The sequence below is a fragment of the Rhipicephalus microplus genome, chromosome 5, assembly GCF_043290135.1.
Source record: "Rhipicephalus microplus isolate Deutch F79 chromosome 5, USDA_Rmic, whole genome shotgun sequence".
Classification (NCBI taxonomy): domain Eukaryota; kingdom Metazoa; phylum Arthropoda; class Arachnida; order Ixodida; family Ixodidae; genus Rhipicephalus; species Rhipicephalus microplus.
The window spans coordinates 56652390-56677808 of NC_134704.1; the positions used below are offsets into that span (position 1 = coordinate 56652390).

Here is a 25419-nt window from a genome sequence, read left to right on the forward strand (position 1 = left end):
CAAGTAGAATTCGACCAGTTGCACCAACCTTCAGTGAAACATTACATCAACGACGGGAATAAATAGATTTTGATAGCACTTTCACGACAAAAAACTCACACTCAAGCTTCCTCCAAGAAGCAACATTTATTCGCAAGTTTTTGCAACGAGGACTACAGTTGTTTTCGTAGTCGTCGACAACAACTAACCACCACAACATCTACAGGACGAATTTAGCTGTGTAAAAGAAATACGTGGGGAATGTACCTGGTTGCGGCAGTGGAGTTTTCGGGAGAGCCGGCAAAAGCATTTCGCAAGAAGCGAAAGAGGTCAGCTACTGCATCCCATTCTACAGCATCGTCCCAAGTGGAAGCGAGCGCCCGGGCAACGGCTTCCACAGAGCTCCATGTTTCGCTGGGCACAGGCTGCCCGCTGCAAATGCACAAGTGCCACACGAGAGCTGCACTTACCCGTTCAAGAAACGTCTGAAAATACTGAATGAACCATGACCGCCAATTCAAATGGGAACAAGTGAAAAATTAAAACAATGTGTTCTATGTGTTCTGCATTTCCGAGTTTGCCAGACTTTGAGAAAGTGGCCTGCAACCAGCTCCAGGCTACTGTATATTTAGAAACTTACTGCCCAGTAACTGAGTAACACACCTATGTAACGAATTGTAACTGACAGCCCAAGATAATTTACCAAGAGTTCTCATGTGTTTTGTATCAGCGGATAAGTGCTGAAAGTCATAGGCATGTGCACGGGGAGGGCAAAGGGGCACCCACCAGGGCAGGGATGCAAATTCTGCCCCATATAACGACATAATAGAGAGGAGAGGTTGCTATGCACCAACGCTGTAAGTGTTATATATACAAGGTTGTTGCTTTCTTTGTAAGATAAAGATGCAAAATTGAATTCACCGAAGAATTGAGTTTCAGCCATCAACAGCTCACCAACTTTCAGGTACTGCGTAAGACATTAGGACACATAAATGCTTATGGCATTAAGACCTGTTGAATAACAAGCAAAACCAATGGCCATACCTATACAACACAAAGAATCATTGCTGCTGGCTGTGTGTGCCATTATTTACAGCTGGTACACCCCTGCGGCATCAATCTTGTTGAAAGTCAGCATCAGTACAGAGCAAAAACACACTGCAAATTTCCTGCTAAACTTTTCCACTATCCAGAGGAACACATTGTTTTTTATGTTTGCTGGGATCATGCCAACTGACCCGATATCATAACAGATATTGTTGCAAACATATGCGTTTTAAGCCAGTTATTTCGGAAGTGCAAATTCTCATGCTTGCTGCCATTACACATTGTCTTTCGATCATGCCCGACAAACTTGACTGATCAAAAAAGTAATATATTTTGAAGATGGCCCGATACCTCTGGCTCTACTCGCATAAACCCTACACTACTGCATAGTTAAGTATTTACACTGGATTGGACATCACACCTGTGTAATTGCAAGAATACAATAGAAGCACATATTGCACTGTACCACGACACACTGAGAGACATGCCACTTTTAGCAAAGTGGTTGGTTAAGCATTTCTAGTTTAGCAAATTTCATTGTATGATGTGGGACTACATATGTTAAACTTTTATAGAGGGCTTTTCCTTTCTTTTTCAATGACGTTTTCTCTTTCTCTCTTTTCATTTCTGTAATGTAGAACAGCAAGACAGGTGCTTTACACCTTCACTCTATGTCACAACTCTAGATTCTGTCTGCAAAAGAATATGCAATTCTTGAAAAAGAACTTTAATAGCATAACTAATTAGCAATTTTCACATGATTCGGCACTAGAAGGTACCATCTGACAAGTGGCAGGTTCATTGCTGACTTAGTACTGCTTCGCAGAGTCATGAAAAATTTCCTGAAAAAATTAGTATGTCTCCAAGGATACCACATCTGTCCGCACCTGTAAACATGTTGACATATTGTACAGAGTGCAGTGGCTGTTAAAAACAGAGTCTGTTCCTTACTTGCACAACCATTGATAACAGCGTCAACACCCGCTCAGAATGACGAGTTGCATTGCCATTTCAACGCAGCACAATTGGCTGAATAACTAAAGTGAATGGTCCTGATGCAAAGCAGTACTGTCACAGTTGTGCAACGAAATCAACTCTTGTCCGTTTGCCATTGCTATCGCAATATTAAATGAAACAAAATCTGCTCCACTAGACGGTATTGCAGGCTACTTTCACCAGCATAATTCTATTATTTCCCCAAGCGTTTTATGAAGCACATGCGATCAAAGCAGTATACCCAGCCGTAAAAACAATCCTATGCAACAAGGCAGCGGCACAAAAAAAAGTAAATATAGAACAGATGCCATTAGGGACAGATTTTTTTTAAAAGTGTGCCGATAGCGGTGTCTCGCAGGCTCAAGATTTTTTTGGTTTTTGAGCTTCTGCACGTAATTCCTTTCCAGAAACTGTAAGCACAACCATGTTTCTGGTTACTCTTTCAGAAACGCACATTAAGAATGCCAGAATGCATTTTGAAATCCTGAACGTCATTATGCTGCATTACTTGACAGCTCTTAAGACATGTTAAGCGGTTGCCAATTCAACAGCAAACATAATAAGGCCCATGGGCCCAAATAATTCTAAACTACAGTTAACAAAATTTGGTAATCTGGCCTCAAACTACGGAGGCAATGTTAAAAAATCATACACGCCATTCGGATGTGAAAAATGTTTCCGTTTATTTATGAACACACCAAATAGGGTATAAAAAATAACATTTGGTATCATATAAACAGACATCACGCACACAGTTCATCGAAACTACACACCCCACATGGAATAATGGCAGTGTAGCAGAATCCCGTCATGGCCACTGCATCTTGAAAACCCAGCTCACGCACCAGACAGACAATATACGAGGCAATATACAAGTAAAAGCTCTCCAGAAAGGTGTATACAAGGCATATATATTGTTGCAAGTGTTCACAAAATGGTGCCAAAGACTCATCTCAGCCGCAGGAGTAAGCCAACTACAGTAACATTAAAAAATGTGCAGCAAAACCTCAATCGAATAGATACGACGGTATGTCAAACATGCCAAATATACTGAAAATTACATGTCACGACTTGGCAGTCATGTCTGTGGTAAGTATGGGCCGTTGCCTTAAAATATGAATGCAGCTCTTGGAAATGGTGCTAGAAAAAGTAGCGCTCATCACACCAAACCTGATAACCAATGAGACACAAGACACTTCAAGGCAAAAATGCATACTTAGAGCATATTTCTGCCACGCATGAATAACTATCTACAGTAGAATTAATCTACAAGACATGCACCGGGGACCAATCCTTGTCTTCTATATGGGGTGTCTCTTATACATAGGGTGGTTTGTATATATATACTTTCTTATCAACCCTTGTTTTATATAGAACACTGATGTCTTTTATGCGAATTGGTCAGTCACATCAGCCCCTCTTATAAAGCAGTTTCATTGCATCGTGCATGCTTTCTATAAATTATAGGCAAACTACCGATACTTTCTGGCCACAATTGGCATGCAGAGTTCAGAGCGACATGACATTCTTGATAGGAAAGTAATGGGTACACCGTTTTCAAGGAAAGAAAACGCAAGCAAGCCAGATGACGACTTGTTATCGGGCAGACAGACTTTACAAACACTCCGGTTTGCCTTGGTGTGTAGGCTGTACGGCCTAACCAGTGTTAGGCCTTACCAGCACTGCTTTGTCTTGCATCAAACTGAAGACATCAGTAATCTTTATATTAAGGGAATCAAAAACACTGGATTCTGATTGAGTACATAAGTTTTTCGGGTCATGTTGAAACCCAAGCCAACAATGCACTCATATATAGGCAAGTCTCTTGCATTTCCTATTGTAAGCCTTCAATTATGAAATCTTTAGTGTATGGACGACGTGATACAGTTCTAGTAGTAGCAGCCACATAGTTGAACTGCCTCACCAGTTCTTTTTTTCATTTTTACGGAACAGCTTGCAAAATTAAACGCTGTGCACGAGACTGCTCTTGAGACTGATATCTTGTTGTGACAGCAGAATGGCATAAGCTTCACTTTACATTATTTGCCATGTACCATAAGTGGGCTTAATGTATTTGGCTGATCCACTGCGTTGCATAAACTTCATTGTTTGTTTCAAGTATCCCCCTCAATAGTGCCTCGTAAACAAAACAGAGGCTGTAGCAAGCCACAAGAACATATACGTCAAAGGCACATAAAACTTTGAGCTGGTTGGGACAAGACAGTGCCTCAACTTAACTGTGCTCCCGCTGTTCGCACTCCTTTGCCATATCTGACATGTGCTGCCGCCGATTTAGCAATAGTTTAGGGACGCTCAGTACAACAACCCCCCAAACGTGGCATGTGCGTTTACTGCACTGCTGAGAAACGTTCGCCCTTACTTTGCCGAGGTGCGAGCAGAAACGATGCTCACGAAAATGAAACAAAGATAAAGCGTACTCATAAACTTGCAATTAAAGCCCCGATTTCGGCTTCCAACGAAACATTTAGAAGATTCATGCAAAAAAAAAAAAAGCCGAGACGAGAATGAAGCCATCAAAGAGATGTCTGTTCTAGAAAGTTGTGAGAGCCTGCTAAAAGTGCTCGCTCAGCCCACAGAAAAAGCTATTGCACGAGATAAGTACATTAGGCACACCCCGTTAGGGCCATGCATGAATTAAAAAAAGGGGGGTTTTACATGTCTAAAGCTTTTGAGACAGCCTTATAGTTTATCGCAACTAAACGCTAAAAAGAAACGTGAGCCACATGAAAGTTAGAGCAAACAAATTAAGAAGACTCTACGAAGGTGGGGTTTCTGTCACACACACAGCTAAAAAGTCTTGCACCACAAAACAATCTTCCAAGAGCCTCAGCGTTCTCCCACAAATGAGAAACTGTGTGACCTCGCAGTAATACTGGGAAACGCCAAGCCGGTAACTTGCATCCGCAATAAACCACCTCGTTAATTTTTGGCAGCGCACATTTAAAAACTAAAACTTTAAGCAAGATTCAAAATGCATGAAAACGAAAAAAGGAGCAGTACTGCTCTACTGCCAACGTAAAAATTAAAATTATAGCATTGCCACAAAGTGGTAAATGAAGGGCCACTGATTTGGGCTCAATGTTGGCACAAAGGGGCAGCTGTCGCAATGTACACAAAATGACACAGTGCTCCATTTGCCATTACTACAACAGCTCATTTTAAAAAAATTACGCTAAACACTGAAGCGGGCGAGAAAATGTTACACAAAGCAAAGTGATTAGCCCGAAGGGACACTTCAAAAAAGTACAACAAATAAAATAAACCAAGAAAACACTACACAAGGTTCAATGCATCACTGTCAGTCACACAGGTCAACTCTCCTCTATCGGCTAAGCTGGATCTTCAGGAACGGCAAACTGGCCGACCTTAGAAAATTGATGGCCTGAATTTTCGTTGAAAAAAGAATAAAACCTTCGGGCACCTCGGAGTTAGACTTTCATCCTGAGACAGTAAAAACTATAAAGAAATCTGATGCGTAGCTAAGGCTGTGGCGACTTGAACAGATAAATAAATAAATAAATCTGACGGATGAAATTTTGGAGTTTTGCCACTAAGCAAAAAGGCTTGCGCTCCCCTTTTTTTTTTTTTCATCAACTCGGAGAAATATATTTGTTAGCCCATGGCATGAATTTTAAGGAAAAGCAAGCTTGTCACAAATTTTATTCATCCTGTTAAGAAAGTCAAGAAAACTTTTTTGACGTGAATCAATTTTACAATAAGGCGACAAGTTTACTGTCTGCAACTAAAGGGGAAAAAAATGGCACATTACTGGCAAGTGAGCCACTTGAGCTACATGCAGACCCAACGAGAGTGGTTTGCTACTAAAGATGCTCCGCATCCTGAAAGACTGAGCCACACAACAGCCATATGATAGGGTGCTGTATTATTGCTGGCAATTTGCGTCATGGAAGGCCTGCTAAATGTGCGTTCCCTGGGTACACTCCAGCGAAATTCCATAGGAACAATGATGCTTGTACAAACATCCACAAGGCGGGAAATGACCGGAACAAAATATGCCGCTACAAAAAAAGTGCTTGTAGAAGAGCCAAGTATGGGCAGCTACACAAAGTGACAGACACCTGCCTTTAAAATTAATCAAATCGCTGAAAAACAAACAATCCAAGCGTATACGTGTCAGCAAAAGAGCTACACGTCTCAATCAGCATTCAGAACATTCTAAAAAATACTCTCACAGTCTCAGTGAAATATCATAGTTGCTGTCAGCTGCTTTGCAAACCTGACAGCCTTATAAAAAAAGCGAACAAGCTACAATAATATCTCTAAAACATGAGATCTGAACACACAAACACAAATATACATAATGCTGCACAAAATGCATGTATACTATGCTTGACAAGTACGCGAGGACCAAAAACACTGGAAGCGCTGGTTTCGTCCAGTGAGCAATGCAAAGGCCGTACATAAGGCCAACAAAGAACCATGCTTTGCCAACCTTGGACAAAAGGAATTTCCGAAATAAGCACACGTCAAATAGATCACCCATGACACACGCAAAATGTTTTTAGATCAGCTCCACCTACTACACATTTTGCTAGAATTGAAAGCAACAATGAGAGTGGCCCTGAAGTTTAAATTTAGAGGTTATAGAAAACAAGAACTTAAGGCTAATTGCCTTTTTACGATCTTTTACTATTGTTAAACACAGTTGTGTGTTCAGAATTTAGCGTGATTTCAATTAAGTGGTATATACGTAGTTAATATTATCGCTAATATTACCAAACATTATGGCCAAACTATAGGCCAAATAGACCAGGTAGGTTTGTCCAAGTTACTTTTAGACACAAATGTTTCAGTAGATGATACTTTGAATAAATTATTCCGTGGAGCATGGGCAATCTTTGAAGTGGCCTGCTGCAAAGGCAAACATCCTGCCTCTGTACTTATATGATTATCACAGTCCAAGGCACAAAAGCATAGCTCAATGAGAGACTCAAAACCAGCTGGCACATTGGTACTAGCTGGCAAAGTGTCTGGATAAATAATGACTGCATAACAACATACCTCAGTGGAAGGAATGTCAACACGGCAGTGCAAGAGAATAACGGACAAGAGGCACACGGAAGACTGCCTGCCTGCCAATGCTTTGTCAATGCTCACATCCTCACGATAGCATGCAAGGGCGGTCGAGGCAACAATTAACAATGGCACATTCCCGACAGCTCGAACAAACGACGAAATCTCCCTGCCAGTGAACATTGGGCAGAGGAGGAAAAAAAAGGCATGTAGAATGAGCAATGACGCATCCTGCGGCTTTCGAAAGCCGGCTCATCCCCTCACCAGTTCTTCCAAATGTAAAATACAACACCCACACACACGGCGAAGCCCGCCGCTGTGATGGCCAATTTGGGCAGATAGTTTGTGAGCACGGCCTCCCACCCGCCGTGCTGGAGCACCCAGAAACAGACGCGGTCTCGAAGGAAAGCCCACACCCAGGCAACAACCTGCCAACGCAGTCCGCCCACGGAGCAACGGACTGACTTCAGGATAAGGTCGCTGCAGAAGAAGAAAAACGTGACCAGCCTCTCGCGGCTGAAGCCGTCCTCAAACAGCTCAAGCATCAGCGTTGTGAGATTGTCCCTGGTCAAGCTCGAGAGATCCAATGAGTTGGCTTCCTCTCGCACCCGTATTCGTTCCCGGCTCTGGGAAAAACGGTCCGCGAGAGCACGCAGCTCGCGACCCATGTTGCGGTAGACAGGGTGCAGAGCCTCTGCCTCAGTGCGGCTATGCGGAGTGCCAATATCCTCTTCATCGATGGTGTGGCTGTACACCATGTCCCCAATGGACTCGCTGCTGGCCTCTGCGTCCATGTCTGCTCCTTCCTGTGCCACCTGATAGTCCACAAACGAGCTGAGAAGCACTCTGCCTTCCTCCCGCGTCTCCTCGTGTGTCGGCGTGCTGCGTAGTAGTGGGAGGGGAATGCTCATCTGAGTCTGCAGAGGAAGAAGAATCGGTCGTTGCAGGCCGGCGGGAGTTGATCGTCCTCCGTTTGCATCTGCAATTACCAAGAAGGCGATTAGTCATGTCCCCTGCAAAAGAGATAAGCTTTGCAGTGTACACTGTTTTGCATAGCTAAGTCATTTGCAACTGGGTCGGTGCAATGCTGTGCACCAGGCGTGTTGGCGCTTGTACCTGAAGATCTTATGGTCACTGGCATGAAGAGAAAGAGGATAACGAGACTGAACCAATGTGATTTTGCTGAGTTGTGAGCACCTTCCTTTCCCGCGGCACAAAGATACCTCTGTGTATGTAATATCATTGCATTAAATACAACAAGACACTCTTGAAGCTGCAAATACACAAAGTTTCTTCAGCACAGAATACAGAACAAGCAGTCTGAATGCTTTACTATTGTGTGCCTATTTTTACAGACTAACATGAGAAATATTACAGCAGAAACTCATTTGAATGCATGAGTGGTCTTGATGAACATATGAGCCAGTTATCAAGATAACCGGCACTTGATATCACATGTACAAGTCTTGTTTACCAACATCAGAAATGCCGACACTCAAAGTCAAGTGTCACTAAACGGGTAACAATGCTGGGTAAAACAGAAAGATTGACTATTGTCTTGAACCAGAGTATGCTGAACTACTGCTGTCTGAATCCACTAGCAGCTTGCTATCCATTTACACAGCCACTGCACAAGGCATGTATGAGAAATTCTGAAAGAGTTAAAAAAAATCTTATGCCAGTTATGACTACCACTCTATGAAAATGAAACCAGTGGAGATGCTGTAATCATACTAAAGGCTATTAACGCTTGAAAGTCTCATGTTAGGGTGCAGCACTTAGAACACTGTGCTTCTGTTTGTGCCTTTATGAGCAGGATGGTTAACCTCTTCAGCGGTACAAAACACTTTCCAAACCCGTGGCTTTCTTTTGCACAGCTTTACTTCCTACATTTTATCAAGAAATAACGTGCTTTTTTGCACAGTCAACTATGCTCAAGGCTCGTTAAATTACCATGTCATGTCCTGCAAGAGATTACGCAGCATAAGCGCCTGTTATGCTGCTCAAGATTTTCGGAAGACAACAATCAAAACTGACTTTCAATGCAACAACAATTGAAGATGAACAATAACAGCTCAGAGCAAGTCACATTCGATGGAAAAAGAAGAACAGGTGCACAAACGCACAAAAATCAGTGTCGAACATGTGCAGCTTCAACGAAGAAACGAAAAGGTCATCCAGAACCACACCCCCAAAAGCAAACCCAACGTGCGCAGAAAATCCAGGAAAGAACAGAGAGCTGCCGTCCTTCTGACATGCGCGTGTCGCAAAACGCTAGACAATGCCGTGGGACGGATGTGTGTGCGACAGGCACCTCTTTCATGGAAGTGCCGATGGAAAGCCCATCACCACCACTAACGTGACTCTGAATCACTGCCGTACGCAGACCTCTTTCCACTAAACCTTGGATTTTTGGAACGTGTTTCACGGCTTCCTTTCCCAGTAAACAATGCAAGAGTGCTCGAGAGAATGCTGTTCTTAGCATGACATGTTGCAAGCATAACAAGCAGATTGATTAACGTGATTATGAAACAAGCACAAAGGGTCTCTTCATTGATGCATCTGCAAGTAATCGCCCTACAGTGATCGTTACATTGTATGGAGTGGCATTGTAATGGCAAAAAATCTCTACAATTAACGAAAACTACACCCTTCCCTGCACAACTACCAACTGACTCCAAGGATAAAACCAAGAAATGGCTTTTTGAGGCTGCCTAGCCTTATCAAGTGATGAGGGCAACATCTACCTAACCAAAATTGGTGCGTCATGTGTAGAAATACGTCAACATATATTGGATATTATATAGCTCGAGTTACGTAGTAGTGCACGGAAGAACTAGTACACTGTACATAGTAGTCGGCCGACGACGCGCGGCATGATGACCGAATGGGATGATTCCCAAGACGGCTGAATATCCCCTCTTGTCAATTAAACCACCTTACTGAGACAGCCAACTAAATAACGATAGACACAGAACTGATCGGACGAAGCCGGACTAACGCGAGTTACTAAGCCTTCGTTTTCAGTATCCCTTGTGTTTTTCCTTTAGAAGTTGGTTCTTTACTTCGCCACGACGTCCCAATCAGCATTGCTCTTTCGACCACCAGCCCACGGAGACCCGCTACTCCACAAGCAAAGCTCGCGTCGCACAAAGACAGTCACCGCTTCCAACCCTTTCCCAATTCGTCCACTGTCGAACAAGCATATCTGCACCACTTCGTACCTTTCAAAGCAAGAAAAAAAAAAGCCACTCTTCAAAAGCTTCCAAACGGGCGGGCCACGCACGGCCTGACCATACCCGAAAACAAACAAACAAAACGCACGTGCGTTGCGATGAGACTCCTCTCCCTCCACCGAAAGCAAACCAAAAAGTAAACAAAACCAACACCTCTTCCCTAGCTCCACACAACCAAACACCGCGGCAGGCAATCAGAAGAAGCAAAACTAAATAAAGGAAGCCGTAGTCGGGAGGACAGGGCGCCGGCAGAGCCTGGTGCGCTTCCAGGAATACGCTCAGGCCGATTGTTCGTTAATACGCAATCAGGCGAATATACGGAAGGGCATGTTGCATCATGTCCGCGAAAGCGGGCTCCGGCGGCCCCCCCGAATTCGCCCGTAACCCTCGCCCACTTCCTCCTCGTACACTGTTGGGGAACTCGACCGACCGTGAAATAAACGCGCCGCCGGAGTAAAAGGTGCATGAACTGCGTGAACTCGCGAGATGAACTGACTCACGTTGCCGTCGGCGCCAGGTTCACCGTGCCGCGCGATGCCCCGGCCTTTTTCCATCCATGCACAATGCGCTGTTGCAACAGGTCCCGGCACGCGCGACGCACGCGCAGCGTGCCAAGGGGTTAAAGAGGCGCGGGCAGTAAACAAAGCGGCCAAACGATGCAGATCAAGCGGGCGTTTCTGCATCTTTTCGAGGTGCATGCAGCAGCAAACGGTGCAAGAATTAAAATGCAAGCAGCGCAAACGAAGAATTGCGAATCAACGCCGTCGCTCCATCAACGTTTCGGGCCAGGTGCTAAAGAAAGCGCAGGGAGATCAGCGGGGTGCGGCGGCTATGTTGCAGTGCATGTGATCGGAGAATGGAAAGTGCACATGAAAACTGATGACAAATACGTACCGCCACTGTTGGCACTGCTCGACGATGAAGCGGAATCGTCAGAAACCTCGACCAGCTTTCTTGCCATATCCCTCCAGTTTCAAGTTCTTTGATGGCGAACAAGAGAATAAACACGCGCACTAAGTTAGTAGTATGCCAATAGACAAGAGAGAGCTAGCCGCACGATGGCAAGCGCCGCAGTAGCTGCAGAACAATAACAGGGGGAAGCCGTTTCGTCCGCTGGTGGTGGTCGCCAAGGTGGTGTATGAGTCATGCCCTCAGACCAGCAACGACGGCTCCCGCGAATTCCGAAAAACGACGTCGAAGTGTCCGCTAGTGCAGACCAGAACAAAGCACAAACCTGGTCCGCAGGGCGGCTAGCTCTTGGAGGCTGCTGTGCAGGCGAGGGGTAAGCAAAGAAATACGGTCCCTGTTAACTTTCTCGTCACCAGCAATCGTGCTCTCGCTCATGACACTGATCGTCGGCGAATGTGCACTGCAAACTCGACCAGACTTGCTTGCGTTGCTTTCTCCTCGCCACTCGATCAGCTCGCTCTTTCCACTGCAGCGTCAACTATGGCAGCGTGCAGGAAGCGAGAAGCACGGGTGACGCATGGCAACAAACAAACGTGCGTAGATGGCAGCACTAGACATACCGTTGCACAGTCTTCTCAATTTTGTTACATCTGTCCATGAACATACCTCTTTTAAGATGGCCGCCTCCAGTGAGGATGGCATGATGTCCACTGTCAAACACTCGAAAACCGTCAATTTCGCGGATCTCAAGCTTAACAAGTGGATAATCGACCAACTAGAGACATTAGGTATGCTTGGTCTTAATACTCTTGGAAAAGCTGCCGTGAAAAAATGTCAGTTGCTAGTGATTTTGGAAGCTGTAGTAATGTTGACGTGAAGCGACGTTGGTCATCATGCTTCCCCAAATGTTCCTGTCGTTTAATTTTCGCGACAATTTGTTGTTAACACTGACAGTTATGCAACTATCCAAACAGAGTAATTGAATGTTATATTGGCGTGAAGCGATATTGATCACAAATTTTCTGGTGTTATATCACCTGTCCGACGTCGCAGTCTTTCGGATGGTTAATTCTCTGCTACCGATTTTCAGGCATCAGCAAACCCTCACCAATCCAGGAAAACTGCATTCCTGCTATTCTGAATGGCAAGGACTGCATTGGCTGTGCAAAAACTGGCAGTGGAAAAACGCTTGCTTTCGCACTGCCGATTTTACAAAAGCTTTTCGAGGATCCGTACGGGATTTTCGCACTGATCTTAACTCCAACTCGTGAGCTGGCCTTTCAGATATGTGACCAATTCAAGGTTGTCGGCAAGGCGGTCGGCCTGAAGGTAAGAAACAAAATACTTAAGCTTCAACTGCATTACGACACGGCTTCACCAGGGCTAGCCGCAGCTGAAAAGAATGTTCCAGCGGATCATTGCGTTCTTTCTTTCGTTTCGAGGAATGCGTCATTGTCGGAGGAATGGACATGGTCACACAGGGCCAGGTCCTGGCCGAGAGTCCACATGTTGTTGTGGCCACACCAGGACGATTGGCTGACCACCTGGAAAGCTGCAACACGTTCACGCTCAAAAGGATTCGTTTTCTGGTGTTGGATGAAGCTGACAGGCTGCTGGAAGGTCATTTCAACGAACAGGTTTGTGCACTTTACCGATGTTTATACATGCTTGGTGTTAGTCGCGAAAATTCGTCCATGAAGCTATGATAATCACAATGGTCAAGCTGCAAAGACGACATATATTGTTGCTGAAACATGGCTTCGCTTGTTCAATTGCGAATGCATCGTACTGCAGCCACACGCAACATTTTCAAATCACGATTGGCTTTCTTTGCATTTTGCACCCTTCCACAACTTGCTCGAGAGGGGCCAATCACCACTGAGAAACTATCCAAGTGGGGTTTGGTTGTGATTGAGAGTGCTTGTGTGCTGAAGCATCGCTGAGTACTGTGCTCTGTCAAGTAGATGTCGATTGTGTAACGTGAAGCGAAGCCGCGTCTAAACTTTCTCTCTTATGTTCTGTTACACAGCTTAAGACCATATTTGGTGCACTGCCAAAGAAGAGGCAAACATTGCTGTTCAGTGCCACCATCACAGCCACTTTAGAGGAACTTCGCAGCGTTGCCATGACCGACCCTTTCTTCTACACGGCCCCTGCTGATGTGGTGACAGTTGAAGAGCTTGACCAGCGCTACGTCCTGATGCCAGTTTCTGTGCGAGAGGCTTACCTGGTGCACATACTGAAGAGGTTTCTCGATTCCATGCCCAAGGGCTCGGTCATTATCTTCACAGGCACTTGCAAGTATGCGTACCACTTTTTCACCTTTTCATTTTAGCACTGTTTGTGTTTGTACAGTAGACTTCTTATTTAAAATGCGAGTATTTTGTCGTGCGGCAAAGCTTGAGGACCTAGATTCGATTCCCGGCCACAGCAGCTACATAGGAGCCAAATGCAAAAATGTCCATATATACTTTAACTAGGATGCACATTAAAGAACCCGATGTGTTCATAACTAATTAGCTGTGCCACACTGCGACATTGTTTTGGCATGTAAAACCCTAGAATGCATTTTGTTTAAAATGTGTGAGGGTGAATTTAAATGCTTTGCAGTTAACGTTTTCATATCCACAATTGGCTCCTGTCTCCTAAATATAGTTTTGAGTTGGAGATCTGTCCTAGCGAATGCCAAGATCAAGAGCAGTGAACGGAACAGCAGCCTAACTTGACACCATTGATATTTTAGGGCTGTAATTAAATGAATGCTAATCAAGCTGTAATTAAATGAATTCTAATCAAGTTAATCCTATAAATAGAACCTGTTTTAGATTTTCCAGGAACTCTTGGCACCAGTAGGACTGATTTAGAGTACGTAAACAGCACCACTTAGGTGTGTTGCCAGCCCTTTGTGGCCTCTGAAAGAAGTGGTTCACAAAGTAGTGAGCGGCAGGTACTGCTTTTTGCATTTTGGAATGGGCCACATATGGCAGTATTGAGTTAGTCAACAAGTTAGGGTGAGGACATAGTGTGGCAGTGCCAGTCTCTGAACTGCGTGCTAAACTGGATCATTTGCCAGTTCAATGCCATTGCATGCTTCATTTGCCATCCCCTTTTTTTGGCTTATTGTGCACGATCCAAACATTAATTCAGCATTTTCAGTATTGCAGGAGGTGATTCATTGATACACATAAAGTATTTTTTTCTATTGGGGTGCTCCTCAAAAGGCATTACTTGCTGCGTACTAGTATATTGATGATGCTGTTTTTTTTCTCATTTCAGGGGATGTCAGGTGCTCTCGATTGCCTTGAAGTCTCTTGGCTTTCCAAATGCACCGCTGCATTCACAGATGCCACAGAGAGAGCGGCTCGCTTCGCTGAACATGTTCAAGTCGAATACAACTCGTGTGCTGGTGGCCACCGACGTTGCCAGCAGAGGTATTCCCACAGTGCCTGTCTTCTCTTTTCCTGTATTGGAGATTTTTTATTGAAGTGAATGTCTCAGCCTCAACCATTGGTCCAGTGTGTCTAGTACACTAGCCTGTAGTTCCATCTGATCTCGAGGCCATGATTCTAATTGACCCTTGCGCTCAGACAAAGCAGCTTTGCTTTTGTTGATCTCCAACTAAGTTTCAAAGTCTAATTGGACTCGTGCAATAGCCATTATTTTTATGGTCACTTAGTTGCAGAATATGTTATAGTATTGCTCAGTAGTATCATTTTCTATTTTCGAATTCCACTGTTTTCCTATTAGACAGCCTAGTTGAAACAACTGAGGAGTTTGTGATAATGGCCTCTGGGTTTACAAAAGTGCAATGATATAAAGTATAGGTGGAATGTGAACACTATAATGTTTAAAGGAACAGTGGTCTTTTGAACGAAACTGTGGGCTTCTTTATTGCGAGTGCTACGAAAATGAGGCTAAGTTGGTTCACCCCAGTACTGCTTGGTAATTAAGCGACATGTGCAACACTGCTTTGTCATGCTGGGAATAACAAAACTCATTTTGCCATCATTACCGCCTGCAGGTTTGGACATCCCGTCCGTGGAGCTCGTTCTCAACCACAATGTGCCCTCAGCACCCAAGGACTATGTGCATCGTGTGGGTCGTACAGCACGCGCTGGCCGTGGCGGAAAGGCGATCACTCTCGTGACACAACACGACGTTCACCTGGTGGAAGCCATTGAGACACTCATCAAGACTAAGCTTGTGCTTCAGTCTACGAAGGGTGAGAGCAAATTTTTGTGTGCCTGTTATGTATATAGACAGATTGACATGTGTACCTGGAAAAATTGGTAATAGTTAGCTACTTGCAGAATTATCTGTCCCCCACATCGGTGATAGCAGTGACTTGCAGAATGACCGTTGGCTTGGTTCTTATATAACACAAGGAAAAGATATATGCTACAATTGTAGATGCAGGCCATGCTACCGACAGCATGCAGCGTCCGTCTTATTACAGTTATTTTATTTTAAAGCAGGGAGATTTTATGTAGGTTGAGAGTTGTAACTAGAAATGGTTTTGCAAGTGGTGCGGGTGATTGTGGAAGGTCACTTTACATTGTTTAGGTAACAAGCACATATACAACCTGCCACCCGTCACCTTAGTTTTTTTTATGGTACTTGCATTGAGGGCATGTTAGAAATCCAGAAGTACGGTTTAATTGTAGTATTCGTAGCTCCTAATAGATCAAATTAACGTTTACATTCTTACCTAATCCTTTTTGTTATTACTCGTGAGAGAATGTTTTTTCATGTTGCCTCAACAGAGTCGGAAGTGCTGAAGATCCTGACTCAAGTGTCGGTGGCATTACGTGAGGCCGAGATTCGCCTGGACGAACAGGACTTTGAGGAGCGCAAGTTGATCAATTGGCGCAAGAAGCTGATCCTACAGGGACTCGATCCAGATGAAGTAGAGGCCAAGAAACGCAAGAAGCAACAGCAGCGACTCCTCCGAAGGAAACGGAAAGGAAGAAGACTAGCAGAAGGGAAAGGAGATCGGAAACAAGAAGAGTCTTTAGAGACTTAGGCGAAACTAAATTGCATCTGTTGTAAATAAGAAAACAAAATATCATTAAACTGTGTTATCGTTCTTGTCTGTGCACACAAAGATACGAGAAATGCTGTGGAACACCATTGAGGGCACATTGTATTGTACTACGAGTATGCAGTCTCACAGCTCATATGTTGCTAGGAATAACACCGAAGATGTTAACTTATTAGGCTTGTGTATATATTTGAATAAAAGTTACTGCATTATATTCGAATTTAAATTGTTGAAAATTTCAAAGTATTCGAAACGAACGATTCGGCGTAATTAGTCCGCATGTAACTCCTTCTAAAGGTGGATTCACTGCAGTGGCAAAGTGCTAAACCGTGAAAGCACCTATCTTAATGTATGTCAGCATGTAACTTTTTTTTTTGTAAAGGTAGTTTCACTGCAATGGAGGGGTGCTAAGGCGTTAAGACACCTATCCAAGAGAGGTCCGCTCTGCCACGAAGCACCACTTCAAGGTTCAATTAACATATTACGCTCACATTGATTCATCATTTAAAGTTGGAAAGCCTGCAATACGGTCTTAAATGCTCAAAGTATAGAGAATTTTACAACGTAACAAATATTGCAGGTGATCGCTTGCACTGTGCAAAAAGCGAAATCGTGCCAGTTTTTTTTTTTTTTTTCATTTCCTTTGAATGAAAAAGAACAGCATTTGCGCAGGCTTTGTTTAAATTTTTGAAAATAATGTGCAAGTTAGTTGGTCATGACAAATATGCCCATTTTCTTTTTTAATATAATATGCGATATATACTATTCAAATTCGATTCAAAATTATTACATCACAAATGCCATTCACTTTGAACCGACAACTCACTATTCACACAAACCTGTAATTCATGAAAAAGACTGATAGCAATGCTTAGGCATAGTTTTGAACTAGAGTTTTTCTAACACTTTTGTAGTCGTCACGCTGGCATGATGTAGGATCTGGGGGCAACTACAACTGTGCAGTGGAAGTACACCGCCATGCGAAAACATAAGGTACACAAATTCCCTGCTTGTACTGCAGTACTTGTAATGATTTTTCCGCCTAGGAGCCTTCCCCTCCATCTGAACAATACATAACTATAGGCAAAAATAAGTCAGTTTCTTCGCAATGGCAAAGCAACAAATGCGATAGCCACACACTGAAATGTTAACTTTAGCATGTGACCTGGTGTAAGAACGAAACGGCGGCGTAAGGAAACATGGCCACATCAGGGAGTTAAGCAACCCTAGTGCAGTTTATGTCAACGTAAACATTCTGATGGGAGCCCAACACGGAAAGGTATGAGCCGTCTACCGATCGTGGAGATGACCGGGGTGTTTAGTTTCTACTTGGGCCGCGACCATCGCACGCTGTGCCTTGCACATAGAACATACGGCGTGCAGGCCAGTGTTGTCAGTTTGATTTTTGTATGGAAGATGATGCCACAGGAAAAAATGCCCCCACTTCCCCAACGGGAACCGTGAGGAAATGCAAATGCAATTTGAAGCGTCCATAACGTCGTTTCGCACGCGAGAACCCAGTGTTAAAAGAACAACGTTTTGCTTTCCTTAAACCGTGCAGCCAATAGCGTCGTTCGCCGCATGTGGCATTTCTGTGCCGCGAGAAACGCGGTATGCGTTTCCTGCTCTAGTAGCTAGCATGCACAGTTACAAAAATACTATGAAGTGGACAAAAACAGCATTCTCAGCTCAGCATCGGTGTTTCACACCGGCGTCTCGAGCACACATTCCCGGATGTTCTTGAGAAGCGCCCAGCTAGCGAAAGGTCGAGAGGGAGGCGCGAGCGAATGGGAGAGTGGGATGCAGGGAAGATAGAGAGCGCATGGCGAGAGAAAGAATGGCAAAGCAGTGCACTTACCCTCTCCTACACTCTTGTACCACAGGCTCCAGTTGATATGGGTGAGGATAAGCGCGCGCACCCGCAGATGTTGCTATAGCAGAGGGCGGTGGACAGATCCCGACGGACGCCCGACATAGCTTGACTAGGAAATGCATTCGCATTTATTATTTGACTGTAGTACCCGCACTATATTTTCTCTCTGAATAACAGTTCTCCCTAGTTACTTTCTACACACAAAATGATGAGCATAGACACGTACAGAATAATGAGACATACCGAAGCACCTTCAATCATGAATGTCATGCTTTTAATATGTACAAATTTGCCGTCTGGGCGAGATGAGGCTACAATCGACAGATGCTATTACACGGTGCTCTCTTCCCAACGGTTGATGGAGTCTCGGCGCAGTTTGCATTCAACCTGGAAATAAGGCAAGGGCATGCACTTGGGACAGAAGTTCCAAGGGTGACTATATGTGAACGTTAAGCCATTCCTTGTGAAAACATTGAAGATGCCTTTTGTTGACGAAAACGGGACAATTCAAGCAATGTCACCTGTTCTATTTGTGTTGGAATGTAAACCTAACGTAAGTTCAGTTTTATTGCTAAGCTATTCAAGCAAGACAGACCTACACAGGAAGGTAGAATACTGAAGTGGTGGAGCTTTCTGAACAGTAATGTCACTGGAATCGATATTTCAGAAAGTAAACTTCCAAAGGCAGTCTTCTTCCTGAAATGATTGCTCCACTGACAATCCTATCTTGAAGATTTCTCCCCGAAAAGTTTGGGCAATTTTTCACAAATAAGTAAACTATGGGTGAGCAAATACTCGAAATTTTGAATATCTTTCAAATAGTGTTTGCTACTCAATTCGATTAGCACTGGAATTTTACTATTCTAACTTCCCGAACACTGATAGAGTCAACTAATTGACAATGGCTCCTTCATATTTTTAATATGCTTCGCCCCGTTACACTCTCGCATTGTGTCAAAGTTGTCTTTCAAGTTCTGCTGCAGTGTCTGCAAATGTATTGACTCGAGTTGTGCGAATAGCAAAATTTTGGGCGCAATGAAAATTGTGATATTGAAGTGTGAGTGCAAACTGAACATTTTTCGAATAGTTCAAAGTGCAATTTCGGGCAGGATTCCCAAGTATATTCTTGTGAGATACAGCAACATGAAAGTGTTTCTTTTGCTAGGTTAATGAAACGGTGGTTGGTTAGTATTTCATAGTGTTCGTGTCAAGAACGAGGCAATGCAGAGGCTGCATTGTATCAGCACATGATTTGGTGCAACCTAAGTGTCCCTGACAACACTTTACATTTTCGCCCCGCCGCGGTGGTCTAGTATCTAAGGTACTCAACTGCTGACCCGCCGGTCGCGGGATCGAATCCCGGCTGCGGCAGCTGCATTTCTGATGGAGGCGGAAATGTTGTAGGCCCGTGTTCTCAGATTTGGGTGCACGTTGAAAAAACCCCAGGTGGTCGAAATTTCCGGAGCCCTCCACTAGGGCGTCACTCATAATCATGGTGGTTTTGGGACGTTAAACCCTACATATCAATCAACACTTCACATTTAACAAGCAAAATTTTTTTTTCTCTCTTCTTGTTACAACTTCTGTGGAAGCCGAACTGATGTGACAGGGTAGGATGTACCCTTATCATGCTACGAGTTCCAAATCTGCCTCGTAGACGTGAATATACAAAAACATGAAACTTTGGGTGCTCGAAATTTTTGGCGCCTGTTTTTCGGACTTCCTGCCAAATTTCAAGTCCAGAATTGCATCAATTCAGCCCCACTTCTGCCACATCTACCATCTTCATGTTGGAACCAGCGTTTTCTTGAGTCAATACATTAGCGACCGTAGCGGTGCTTGAACGACAGCTTTGCACAAAACGAGAATGTGATGAGGTGAAGCATACCAAAGATCAGAAGGGGTCACTTTTAATCGAAGGTTAAGGGGGCAGACTGGTCTTAGACATGTTTTGTTTATTTCTTCAGTGATCTTGATAAAACTGCACAGGGTTATACAGTTTTTTCTGCTGATTTCAAATATGTAATTAGTTTTCCTGTAACTCACTTTGTTGCTGAGATAACTTAAGTTCACTCCCTATTGTTTAAGGCCACCATAGAAAAAAAGTGCTTAATTAAAAGTGATATTTAGGATATGCCAACATAGACTAATGACTATAGAGTGAAAGTATGGAAGAGGTTTTTGTTTTTAGACCTTTATTGGTTATTTTGCAGTAAAATGAACTATAAATTTTCAAAAGCAGTTGGAATTGTGTTACTATTTTGATTAGTAATTAATTAAAAGGTCATGTGCTCCAAATTTTGCTCCCATACTTGCATTCTACACACATACAGGTTTCCACTGCAAATAGAAATATTGTTGTACCTGCCCTAGCTGCAGAGATATTGAGGCCTCAAAATTGAATAGTCACAAATTTACTTTTTTGAGAAAAATGGAAAAAACTGAAAACACACAGTTTCTTCAAAAAGCAACGATCATGGTGTGCATGTTTAGCAATCCTCACGAAGGCGCTCATAAATTGGTAGTAGAGCTTTAGACAAAGGTGCTGGCAAATTATAAAGAAGCCTCAAAGTCGCTTCCCCATTTTTTTGCAGGTTCTGCATGTTAACAGCACCAAGAATCTGGACAGTTAAAATGACATTACAAAAAAATTACTACTTCTTGGTGCATGAAAATTTGCAGAGAGATAGAAAAATACTTGCAGAAACCAAATATGTCAATTTTAAAAAATGAATATTTTTGTCACTTTTTGGTCCCAAAGAGCAGTCTGCCCCCTTAACTGCATTTGTCTTCGGGAAGTTCGAATAGATAGAATAGTAAAAATTCCAGTACAAATTGAATCAAATAACAAGGACTATTAGAAAAATATTCGAAAGGTCGAATATTTGCACACTAACATGGAGATGATAGATGTTTTAACATGGAGATGATAGATGTGGCAGAGGTGGGGGCTCTATTAAGGCTGTTTCGGACCTAAAATTTGGGCAGGAAGTCAGAAAAACTGGACGCCAGAGATTTTTAGCATCCGAAATTTGAGATGTTCTCATAAATTGACATCTACGAAGCAGATTTGCAACTCCGGACTTGAAGGGAGCCCACTCATGTCGGCCACATCAGTTGGGCTTCCGCAGTCGAGAGGCGGACAGGCTGAGGTAATAGCATCTTTGCTTTTCACATCTGAAGTCTTATCAGCAGCACTTAGGTTGCACCAAATGATGCACATAAACTCGATTTGCCTTCTGTACTGCCTCATTCTTGATAAGGCAACTGAAACCTCACCCCACCAGTCAAGACCAAACAAATTTCATGTTGTTATGTTCTAAGAATATGCTTAATAATCCTCTCCAAATTTTCTCACTGCAATTTCATTTCAAAGTGTTAAAAAAATATTCAATTCACACACGAAATTCAGTATCTGAATTCGATTTACAACCGAAATTTTGCTATTTGCACAGCTCTAAAATAAATGCTTTCAGCTGCTTTTCCAGCAACCCAAAAATAATGTGCTGACACGAATGGTTCTAAACTTCTACATGTTCGTACTGGTGAGTTACATATTCTAGAGTGGTACCACTACCATGGCAAACAATGCTGATAACGATAGGCTATGGTTGTTGGTCTTCAAAGTTGAAAACCCGAACATATGACGAAAGAAAATGTTCACTTTCATGCAGCACTCGCCTGGTGAAGAATATTAACCCAGCAATGTGACTTGCTTCCAATCACTCTACGGCTCTCATAGACTATTTTACCGATAAGCACAGGTGTCACCATATTGGGTCGTTAAATTTCCCACTTTGTATCTTCAACAGCTGAATGAACAGTGCTACGGTAGACGCATACACATGAAAATGACTGGGTTGGTGAATCAGACGTTTGATGACCTTGTTAATTTCACATCACGACATACCAAAATAAAGATTTATCAGCCCAAGGTTACAGAAGTTGTGTCGAATGTAAAATTGTCTATAGGAATGTGCTAACACATCTGATTTCATGGTGACCGCATTGGAAACAATTGCACAGTGTATTAAAAGTGTGTTGTTGCAATTGCTTTCAAAATGTATATGTATTTAGAAATGACTATCCTTTTATATCTAATGCAGTATAGAGCTTGTCCTGATATATTTTAGTACACTTTAGCGTGGCCTAGCTGAGTTCATGTCAAAGTTATGTGTCACACGGCATGTCCAGCCATATGACTTTCACGACTGGAGCAGAGCCAATGGCCCTGCTGTCACATGGCCAAACTTCACTTCCAATGCCAAAAATCACTGTTTGTCACTCTAGTAGAAGACGGTGAATTTCTCTATTCAAATGAAATTATAACCAAAACAGAAAGGCAAGCGAGTTGGTACTGATTCATTCTCAGATAAAATAGGTGCAAAAAGACCCAGAAAAGATGGCGCTCGTGTTGTTTTTTCCTTGTCTCTGTCCTTCTGTGCTTCTATTACTTAACAATGAAATTATAATCACTCGGTTTTCGACGTTTTTACTTGCGCTTCGATACTGCCGCATTCCACCATGGCAGGAGAAGCAATGAAAGCGGTATGCTGAATTGGTGTTACAGGGCCCATTTAGGATTATCTAACTTATGTTAGTTTGATTGTAAACCATTTCCTTAAGGGGGCCCTGCAAAACTTTTTTAAGTGACTGTTGAATGGCATTATTAATCGAGTTTATTGCCTCAAAAATCGACTGCTGCAAAAACTTTTAAGATTAAATTTGTCAAGTATGAGAAATGACACATGCAACTAATGCTCCAAGAAACGTTGCTCAGTCCAACAGCATCTATTCCTTGTGTAACTGCAGTAGCTGTTGCAACACTCTACAAAACACTAGTACATGAAAATTGCAACCACTTAACAATGCTACAAAGAAGTTTTGTCAGTGACCAAAGCCAAGTATCTTTCTGAGCAGGTGATGCAAGATCAACATCACCTGGTCATATCCAACCAACCGTTGGTACAGTGAAGGTACATTTCCTGGCCTCGTGAACCACATAGCTCTTTATGAAGGCAAATTAAATGTGGCCACTTTGGTAAATGAAGTAAATTGCGCAATATTTCACGTACCTAGTGCCAAACGCAACAGCATTCACATGTGACATTATTTATCACATTGTTCTAAGCACAATAGTGCTCTGTAAGCTCAAACCCATCTGGTGTTTAGTCACATGAAACATCACAGAAGTGACTGTATCTTCAAGAGAGAGTTATCAGGAATACTTCCCCAGTAACCAGGGTGACCAGTACCCCTCAATACATAAGTGAATGCGGGGCTAGCTAGTTTCTGCGAGATGATTTCGGACCGTTATTGGCTTGCTTTACTTAATTTATTTGCTTTCAAGTTCTCAAAAAAAGTGGGGTCAGTAATACATTACTGTTTATCATAGCTTGTAAAAATACCTTTGTACGCTAAAAAAATTTTCGGATAATGAGAAGGAGTTACACATTATTAAGTGCACAATTCTGGGTGGGAACACAAAGGAGCCAAGTCTGTAACTTAGCCCTTAACATGCTGCTATATTTGCAATCTATCATAAGCATTTGGATTCAAAATTACAATGCTTTTCTTATATAGCATTTCTGATTGCTGGTCATCAAAAAAACCTGCCATTAGTGTTGACTGGCAAGAGGGGAAGAGGTTTGCAGCGGTAATTGCTGATAACAAACATAACCCAAGTTCTGTGAGTGCGAGACCAGTTCCACACCGTTTTCTTTCTATGGTGTTTAAAACCTCATTAAAACAAAGCTGTATATTTAGCAAAAATAGGTTCGTTATATCCGAAAATGTGCTATAAAGCTATATTCCTATATTCCTAACACTGTATTTATTGCAAGACCATTTTTTCATTTGCTTTGTTATAACCGATAATTCGTTATATCTGCCTTCATTCATGAAGAAAGAAGAGTAAGTTTAGTGGTTCGTTCTTTGTTAAACAAAATAGTAATGAGAAATAACAAACCATTATGCCAAGGAAAGGATGGGGATGTTATTAGCAGCAATGTAATTCGAAGGTCGCAGGTTCAGTCTCTGCTGAGGGAAAGTCATTTTTTCATCCACTTCTACTTCAGATTTACATTATATTTACTACTGATATCATCCCCTCTGCTTTCCTTGGCATCATTACCTGTTAGCTCTGATTAATAACCACGCCTAGTAATGCGAGTACTGCATTTATTTCAAGGAAAGGAATGAGTAATAGAATGTTGATGACCCAAAACTTGACAGCGGGCTTCCACACGAAGTTTACATTTTACATGTTAAAAGTGAAAAAAAAAAGTTTTGCTTGTTTTGGGTAATGGCAAACCGATTTTTCCAAAATACTTGTTACAGGCGGAAAGCAATGTGCTTGCTCTCTTAAAGGGCCACTCACCAGGTTTGAAAATATTGAGTTGAAAAGTGCAACGTGTAGATGGGGCGTTCATGATCACATGTGCCAAAATTTGCAAAGCTACGCACTGCGGAAATGGGTCAAGTTTCAGGATGAACGCTGCTCCCTCTTCCTTTTGTGGGCGCGGCCTAGAGAATGAAGACATAATGTGCATGCATGAATCGCACTACATACACGGCAGTGCAGTGACGATGGTCCTCTACGTAGACGACTGTGCTCTAATGTTGCCAACAGTAGCATGTGACATGGCGAAAATTATTTAACATGACATGTGTAGTTTACGTAATTTGTTGCTTGAAGATATTAATAAAACATGAGATAAATTATGAGATGCAATAAGGGAATGTGTGCATCTTTTTAAAAATATTTTCTAGTGATTGCAACTAGATGCGGGGTTAATGTGCAGGCATTTCGCATCCGTTTGTGTACCCGCTGTCAGCGCTCCTACGCGTCCGCGCACTCATTGTTCACATCTATTCTACCGCATCTAACCCAGCGTTTCCAAACCATCCTGCAGAAACAGGCAGTAGGCCATAAAATAATGCTGGTACACATGCTGGTCAACAAAACAACGCCGCTCGCGTGCTCGGGGGTTGGGCTAGTTCGAGCACGTAATGTGCACGTGACCTCTTGGTCGGATGACGGAGAGGGTAGGGAAGAGATTTGGCTTGCGAAGGCTACGCGGGGGAGTGGAAAAGGTTTCGAGCTTGTCTCCTCTCATCCTCGTTGCACGCCGCTTAAAAAAAAAAAAAGTTTTCTCAGCTCGAAATAAACCGAATGAAAAAAATTTTGCGGCATAATGCTAATGCATAATCAGACACACAACAAATTCCATGGTCTAACAAAAATTTGTTATGAGGCCTAGTGAGTGGCCCTTTAACTTATA

General features: G+C 43.0%; 4 protein-coding genes across 12 annotated transcripts in view; 1 reads left to right on the forward strand and 3 right to left on the reverse strand.

The window, feature by feature from the left end:
- LOC119174513 (ataxin-10) overlaps window positions 1–11786 on the reverse strand; it is a 57018-nt gene extending 45232 nt beyond the window's left edge. The window contains exons 1-2 of one of the 2 annotated variants that reach the window (XR_012895364.1): window positions 11548–11786; window positions 247–411 (exon numbers count right to left, since the gene is read on the reverse strand). Coding sequence is in view for 1 of the 2 variants with exons in the window: in XM_037425451.2 (XP_037281348.2) it covers window positions 247–411; window positions 11548–11657 (275 nt within the window). In the remaining variant the exon portion in view is untranslated. The remainder of the gene's footprint in view (window positions 1–246; window positions 412–11547) is intronic. The other variant, XM_037425451.2, reaches the window with a different exon arrangement.
- Window positions 2681–11550, reverse strand: LOC119174514 (apoptosis regulator Bcl-2). Of its 2 annotated transcripts, none has more exons than XM_037425452.2 (2): window positions 11208–11550; window positions 2681–8056 (listed from the first exon to the last, which is right to left on the reverse strand). In XM_037425452.2, the coding sequence occupies exons 1-2, from the start codon at window positions 11272–11274 to the stop codon at window positions 7338–7340; spliced, it is 786 nt and encodes a 261-aa protein (XP_037281349.2). In that variant the 5' UTR covers window positions 11275–11550; the 3' UTR covers window positions 2681–7337. The 2 variants fall into 2 exon arrangements, with proteins under 2 accessions (XP_037281349.2, XP_075751633.1); XM_075895518.1 differs by lacking the exon at window positions 11208–11550 and adding an exon at window positions 10402–11197.
- A 67-nt stretch (window positions 11787–11853) lies between the features above and the next one.
- Window positions 11854–16295, forward strand: LOC119174511 (putative ATP-dependent RNA helicase Dbp45A). Its single transcript, XM_037425450.2, has 7 exons — window positions 11854–12010; window positions 12313–12551; window positions 12665–12859; window positions 13252–13523; window positions 14499–14653; window positions 15244–15444; window positions 15986–16295. The coding sequence occupies exons 1-7, from the start codon at window positions 11899–11901 to the stop codon at window positions 16243–16245; spliced, it is 1434 nt and encodes a 477-aa protein (XP_037281347.2). The 5' UTR covers window positions 11854–11898; the 3' UTR covers window positions 16246–16295.
- Window positions 16296–18388: 2093 nt separating this feature from the next.
- Window positions 18389–25419, reverse strand: part of LOC119174510 (magnesium transporter spict) — a 28250-nt gene continuing 21219 nt past the window's right edge. For 2 of the 7 annotated variants that reach the window (XR_012895363.1, XM_075895514.1), the window contains exons 11-12: window positions 24602–24661; window positions 18389–18523 (exon numbers count right to left, since the gene is read on the reverse strand). Coding sequence is in view for 3 of the 7 variants with exons in the window: in XM_075895514.1 (XP_075751629.1) it covers window positions 24614–24661 (48 nt within the window). In the remaining 4 variants the exon portion in view is untranslated. Of the gene's footprint in view, window positions 24662–25419 lie in introns of all 7 variants that reach the window. The other 5 variants (XM_037425449.2, XM_037425448.2, XM_075895517.1 and 2 more) reach the window with 3 other exon arrangements.